Raw genomic sequence first — 6,913 nt, 5'->3', positions numbered from 1 at the left:
TATCTGTACTGTGTGTATCTAGCAGTGTTACAATGAAATATTATACATGTTTTGTTTAACCACCTAAACTGCAGGGTGCTGGTTTGAGTCTGAGAGTTCCTGTCAAGTCCTCTGTGCAAGATGAGTGATGTCCTGGACTTGGCAGTTAATGTAGGCTGGTTCTTAATTGTTCTATCTTCTGTGTAAACTACCTGAAAATATAGCAAGGAAGCAGATACTGGGCTGGCAAATATCAAATCCATGATTGAGCTGAAGTCTTTTCAGGGCAGGGGGTTTATGTCAAGGTCTTGAGCAAAACAGATCCTTAGGTTATGGTTTTAAACACTCCTGAGGAGATAGTGGCTTTTATTTTTCTTTGAATTAAAAAGCCCAAATATAATAAAACTTAGCAAAAAGTAAAATGTGAAAGTAACAATGCCTTGAGTGGATAAATACCCCTCTAAAGGAAGTATACTTGCATTACTTTTACCTATCTTCTAGCTAGTATACATTTAAATCTTTGTCTCTATTACATATTGAATGCACATGTAAAATTCATCAATAGTAATATTGGATCGATAGTAATATTTGAGCTATTTCTGATTTAATGTTTAGACAATCATGACTGTGAAAGTGAGGAATTTTATTACGAAATGTCATACATATTTGAGCAATAACACTTGTTCTTTGTTGGTGAAGGTTTTGTCCCATATTGATTCTATTTTGCGAAGTCCAAGAGCTCCCCCATTAATATACCGGCGCAGCAAAGGGCCAGTGCAAAATTATATTAAAGAGAACGGACAGGAATGTGGATTTGAGCACCTTCCCCTCACTATAGAAATGTGGGCAGATCAGCTGATGGCCCTAAAGGTAACAACCTGTTATTGTACTTGGCTTTAGAGTCTTCCTTTTATGGGCTCACCACTCCTTGGCCTCTCACTGTATGTGGTTGTGGGGGTTTTTGTGTGTAGCTTTTAGTCTTGCCTGACTTGGTGTTAAATTTTAAAAATAATTCTGCTCTCCATGTGAAATACATACCAGAGATACTCCTCTGTGTGTATCACTTAAGTGTTTTTGTTCACTGGCTGAGTGCCTAAGAAGACAATTAACCTTTATAGTCTTGACCTGACACATTGATGGTGAGTTCTCTTCTTTTTTCTGGTCAGAACAATAACAAGTGAAATAGTTCTGTTTAAAACCAAATTCTTTGTGACCAAAACTTCTTAATTCCCTGAAAGTGTGAAACAGCAAATACAGTATTTTTAGACTTAACTGTTCTTTTCAAATCAAAGAATGTCAGCAAGATGCTGTGCTTACATTCCATTAAAACTAAAACTGTACCGTCTCTAATATTGGAATGTTTCTGCATATGAGAAACAGAAAATCTGCTTGTTTCTATAATGAAAACAACTTTAAAGAGTTTCTAAAATAAGTTGTATCTCCTTCCTTTTAAAAGGATTTGCATAGGTCCTTGAGAAAACTGTCTCTGGAATTGGTGCCCTGGCATCCTGCAGATCCACAGGATAACAGGGAATCCGTACGAGTTGAAGACCTCCAGTTCATAGTAGATGCCATTTTGGAAGAAATAGAAAATAAGGAAAAGGTAATTCTCACCAGGGGTTCATAATCATAAGTTACATTCTTAAATGCATTCTTCACATGATGATTAGATTGGTGCATTTGAAAGCCTTCTGGGGTTTAAGAAATACCTGTTTGAAGACATTCAATAGTCAAAGACTTTTAATGTAAGGGATAAATTCACCTTGGGGAAGCCTGCTTTGATCAAAGGCACTTGACCAGTGGTGAATTTGCATTGCCGTGTAGTCTCAGGAATGATCCTGTTCTGTTTCTCAGTCAGAGCTGAGAATATGTAAATGCACTTCTCAGCCACAGAGAAGAAAACTTTTGAAAGAGTGTTTTAGGTTTAGTGGGTATTTGTGTCTGAAAACTATTGAAAATATGTCTTCAGATTTAAGAATATTTGAAAGGCTGAGATTTAGTAAGGGACATTATGCCTATTTTAATTCAGACTGGTTTTTAGAGTGTTTCACAGTTTTAAAGTGTCCTTGCCTTGTTAAGCAGTAACATTGATGAGTTCTTCCTGCTTGCTACAGAACAGCCAGACGCCATCCTTGCAGACACTGTCTGGGATAGTCTCTCACTTCCAGAAGTTGTTTGATGTGAATTCTGTGAATGGTGTTTATCCACGAATGAATGAAGTTTACACAAAGCTTGGGGAGATGACCAACGTTATGAGGAATCTCCATGAGCTCCTGGAACTAGGTAAAGACTGACCATCTGCTGTTTATTCAGACCATTCCAAAGGAAGAAAACAAGTAAAAAGCTGATCTCTTCACAGAAAATAGTATTGAGCTGTTGAGAAATGAGACCAGGTGTTTTCTTTCCTGGTAAGATAAAAATAGGTTCCTGACAATTTGCAGTTTGAATAGCAAACTCCCATTATTTGTAAACCTTTAGCAGCTGCTGAGGAATAACAGGGAGGCAGAAGAAGGGATTAACAGAGGAAATAGAGGTGCTTTTCTTCCCAAACTTCCTTTTCTGTGAGCTGACTTCCTAATTGTCTTTCATTCTCTACTTGAAAGATAGCAAGTTCAAGGAAAAAATAATTCTACTCAGTAATTCATTCAAGTGTAATTGTGTCTAATCCTCAGAAAATTCCATCTTACGCTACTAAACTTAAAAACCAAAAGAAATTGTTGAATGTCAAAAACTGTCAGTACTCAAAGGTGTACTTAGTTACTTCTCTTCTGGTTTGTACCTCTGGAGCACAGCAGCTCCTGCTGCTCCTGGGTTGGAAGGTTTGGCTGGGCTGTGGGATGTCCAGCCCCAGGGCAAGGCTCCTGGGCTGCTGAGCCTCACTTAGGGAGGGAAGGAGTTTTCCTGCGGGCAGCTGGCCTGGGAGATGAGGAAGTCTCAAGTCCCTTTAATAACTGCAGCTTAGAGGATGCCTTCTCCAATCCTAGTTCTTCTGAAATTGAGAAAAGGCCAAGGAGCCTGTTATCTTCAGTCACAGCAGCCAAACCAGGTAAAATCTAATACTAAAACAAGTTCTCTGTGTTAACAAAATACTTATTAAGCAGATTCCTTGTTGGCCTAGGCCTTATACTGTGTCTACTGTGTCACAGGAGCCGTCTCTCTGTATATGTAATTTCAGTTGGCCTGATTTCCAGTAATTTCTGATCATGGGCACTTTGTTTTCTGTGACTGATGGAATGTGTATGCCTAGATATATGAAAAACAAAATCTGGACACTTGCAAGAATTTGACTGTGCCTAAAATACCTCCCTCTTATTACTGCTACAAGAAACACTAAGTGTTTGTTTTTCCACAGACAGTTCAGCTCCACCCACGGTGGTAGTGGATACTGTTGGGAAACTATGTGACATCATTAATAAGAAGGTGACTGAGCAGGTACAGCAGCTTCTGGGGACCCAAGACATCCATAGGTATGTGAGGCTGTTCCACTGGTGACTGGTCCTCAGACATCACGTGTAATTGAGAAAACTGGCTAAACTGATGCTGAAATAAACTAATCATTTGTTAACAAAGTCAGTGAGCTGTGACAGCAGAAGTGTTACTATTCTTCTCCTTGAAACAACTCCAGAATCCTTTGAAAAGGATAAAGCTGGCAATGAGAGGAACTGAGGCCAGTAGGCTCTAAAACACCCAGTGGTGGATAAGGTGATCAAACAAGCCCTAATGGGATATGTGTTTCATCAGGAGACAAATCCTGCATGTGGGTGGGGAGGAGAAAGTGTTGCAAGTTTCAGCTGCAATATAGAAGTTGCTAAGGCAGTGTATGCCTCAAGCTGCCTACAAATACTTCAGGAACTGGACAAATCCTGTTCCATCTACAACAGATTATAGCCATGCCTAGGTGGTAGCAGACTGTAAGTGCTTGCATTCAGCCTCTGCTCTACAGACAGACTGAAAACAGGAGCAGGCAGCAAATCTGACACATGCTGAATTAACAATACTCACTCGGCCTTTCTGTGCTCACTGCTCAGTTTTAACTAGAGAACAGTAATGCTTATTATAAAGCATTTCTTGCTTCACCTCCAAGGCAGTTGCATCAGCCACCCCCAGGCAGTATATTTAGCATATACAGACTAATGTTCCAGTCCACAGAAGACCTGGTACCATATGAGGAGGAAAGGAAAGCCATACATAGGGCATAAATAGTGAAATCAGAGATCCTCATGACAGTTAATTCTTGTTGGCTGCAGGTTTCAGAACTGGAGAACACAGTTTTGGAGTCAGTGGTTTTATACACTAAGTAACAGTGTTTTCAGAAAGTCATGCACAGAATGATGAAACAGCTGAGGAGATGAACTTGCACTGTCCTTGCAGCCCTTGTCTGACAGTCTCACTTGCACATTTCAGTATCATCAATAAGCTAGAAGAACACGAGCGCTTCTTTCCCCCATTTCAAGCTCTCATTCAAGATTTGCTCAGTCTTCTAGGTGAGTAATATTTACAACAGTTGTAATTATCTTGATGCAAATGTTTCCTCATAGAACTTTAAATAACTAACAAATGTTTTGTTTACTCCTGATGTGCTAAAACATAAGGAGCATGCCAGAGAAGGTGCTACGTTTTGCCTCCTTCTCCTTTCCATCCTTCCCCATGAAGTGACCAAAATACTTTATTTTCATTGAACATGGGGTTGCATATACTCAATCATATTACTCAGAAGCCCAACTGCGTTTTTTCTAAAAGCACTAAAAGGTGTGAGGAGTTTATTTAATTCACTATCTGTTTTTCTAACATTTAAGTTAGAATTTTGGCTGAACTTGAAGGTGTTCTGGGTACAGTCTTACCATTCTCCTTTCTCTTCTGTTGCAGAGATCAGTAACCTGGACGATATTTTACCTGTGGTGCGAAGCCTGAAATGGAGAGCTGGTTAAGGGCAACTCTGCTCTTCTTGAGCAAGAGTTATCTTATCTGTGAATGTACCTGTTGATGTGTGTGACATTACAGCTACCTCTAACCACTGCTACAATAAGCAACAATTCCATATTTTTTCACAAGAATAAAAGTTTCTATATTTTTTATTTTTTTCTTAAACTGACCAAGAATTAAGAAAAAATTTTAATAAAACTGCTGTCACCTGGTCTACTCCATGCCAGGGAGAGATACACTCTGTGTCAGTCCAGAAAGCTGAACCCACCACATCACCAAGAAAACTTATAACTATAAGCCTCTTGAATGTTGCTGACACAGTCAGTATAACATAAAGGTGCTCTAACTGCCTCAGCCATCACACTTTCAGCATTTGCCTATCTCGATTTTCTGCAGAGCCTGTTTTAAAATGATGTTTACATTCTCAGATCAGTTGGGGATGTGATCACATTGTTACTCAGTGAGCATTTCTCTCATGTTATGGACTGAGGTGGACTGGACTAATGTAATCTAGACCAACAATACTCAAAATTGGCTTCAGATGATGGTTGGAAGTTACCATGGTCATACTCCAAAAGCCAGTTTTAGAAAGGAATAGATGAAGTTTCTTATGCAAGACAGTTAGAAGTTTATTGTACAGAAAGAAGTACACAAGCTTCAAAAAATATTTTCCTCAATATTAATAGTTTAGTTTACAAAACTCTGCTGTTCCTCAGGCATAATCTGGGTTTACAAGATTTTGAAATGTACTGTAACAAAGGACAAAACCAATTAAGGCATCACAAACTAAAACCTTAAGGACATCTTGGTAAACTAATCTCCCTGCTTTTGGAAGCTCATTATATACATACCTGCAGCCAGGTGGAGTACAGTAGAATACCAATTTCTTAGTTTCTCAAAAAATAGTTGCTGTTAGTCTTGAACAGTTTAATGGGTTCTGTAGCCCTACAGCCAAAGAATGCTGCTTCAAAATACACCACTTTCATGTTAAAACATGAACAAGATCCTGGGGACATGAAACTGCCAAGCAAAGTAATGACACTTGGATGACAGTCTGAAATATCCTCAGGTACAACACTTCCTTAAGAGAGGATTCAAACCGTAAGGGTCCTTTGGGGGGGTGATTTGCCAGAAATGGCAAAAATAAAGGACTTAGTCTCTAAGGACAAATTATTCCCTATGTGGGGAAAAATATGTTTATTTTTTAACTTCACTGAGAACTAATCTCTGAATAGAATCATTTGGAGATGGAAACTGCTTCAGATTTGCAATGACTGTGCAAAACATGTTAATTACAAGAGATATGTACATTCATCTAGAGTTGAAAAATTAGTAACTTATGTACACGAGAAGAAATCAAATTCTCTTGCGTCTACTCCTTGTCAGCTCATACCTGCAAGACAGACACAGTAAGTAATTACAGTAGTTTAAGACTTTGCAGTTTTAACTGGCACAATAGAGAAAACTTTGGCTGCTTTATTGCTTGGGGTTCACAGGCAGCCTGGCAAAGGAGGCTCCTGAAATGGCCTCAGACTTCAGCTCTTCACCAGCACCTTTGAGTGCATAATTTTTTCCTCCTCCCATCAATGCCCTGACACACGCACACAAGCTGGGCCAGGGGAACGTGGTTTTCCTATCTGGTGTATTGTCTCCCAGACTCCCCACACCACATTCCTTGGGCTCCATTGAAGGAGCAAGAAGGAAGAACTGCCATTAACTGCAGACGCAGAAGAGGAAAAAAACAGCCAAGCCTGGTTCTCAGTCTCTGCCTCAGACAACACACAAACCTCAGAACCACAATGAACATACAGGCAGAACTGTAAGTGGCTTATTATAATAGTTTCTATAAATGCTCTGTAATTAAAGTTTTATCATAAACATATATCTATATTACTGATCAGAATATTTAGTTAAGATCTTTATCCAAGTTAAAATTTGTTGCAAGGTTGCTTTAACAAACAGAATTCTTTTCCTTACGTGTCCCCATGGCTTTTATGGTAACTTAAAATAT

General features: G+C 39.1%; 2 protein-coding genes across 2 annotated transcripts in view; one reads left to right on the top strand and one right to left on the bottom strand.

Moving 5' to 3' along the window:
- Positions 1-587: 587 nt before the first annotated feature.
- CEP70 (centrosomal protein 70) lies at positions 588-5,138 on the top strand. Its single transcript, XM_071561639.1, has 6 exons — positions 588-849; positions 1,436-1,582; positions 2,094-2,262; positions 3,332-3,446; positions 4,384-4,463; positions 4,846-5,138. Exons 1-6 carry the CDS (start codon positions 601-603, stop codon positions 4,905-4,907), a joined length of 822 nt encoding a protein of 273 aa, XP_071417740.1. The 5' UTR covers positions 588-600; the 3' UTR covers positions 4,908-5,138.
- A 306-nt stretch (positions 5,139-5,444) lies between these two features.
- The window catches only part of ESYT3 (extended synaptotagmin 3), a 31,708-nt gene continuing 30,239 nt past the window's right edge, over positions 5,445-6,913 (bottom strand). Inside the window, exon 23 of the mRNA XM_071561633.1 lies at positions 5,445-6,295. Within this exon, the coding sequence (XP_071417734.1) occupies positions 6,259-6,295 (37 nt within the window). The 3' untranslated portion in view covers positions 5,445-6,258. The remainder of the gene's footprint in view (positions 6,296-6,913) is intronic.

This window comes from Pithys albifrons, chromosome 8 (genome assembly GCF_047495875.1).
Source record: "Pithys albifrons albifrons isolate INPA30051 chromosome 8, PitAlb_v1, whole genome shotgun sequence".
Classification (NCBI taxonomy): domain Eukaryota; kingdom Metazoa; phylum Chordata; class Aves; order Passeriformes; family Thamnophilidae; genus Pithys; species Pithys albifrons.
Note: the sequence above shows the minus strand (reverse complement) of the source record. Positions and strands in the feature narration are given on the sequence as shown.

Excerpts from the sequence above, each read along its gene's own strand:
- CEP70 (XM_071561639.1), top strand. The coding sequence starts at position 601 with ATGACTGTGAAAGTGAGGAATTTTATTACGAAATGTCATACATATTTG. Across the intron at positions 1,583-2,093 it reads AAATAGAAAATAAGGAAAAG|AACAGCCAGACGCCATCCTT; the intron begins GTAATTCTCACC and ends TGCTTGCTACAG. Across the intron at positions 4,464-4,845 it reads AGATTTGCTCAGTCTTCTAG|AGATCAGTAACCTGGACGAT; the intron begins GTGAGTAATATT and ends CTTCTGTTGCAG.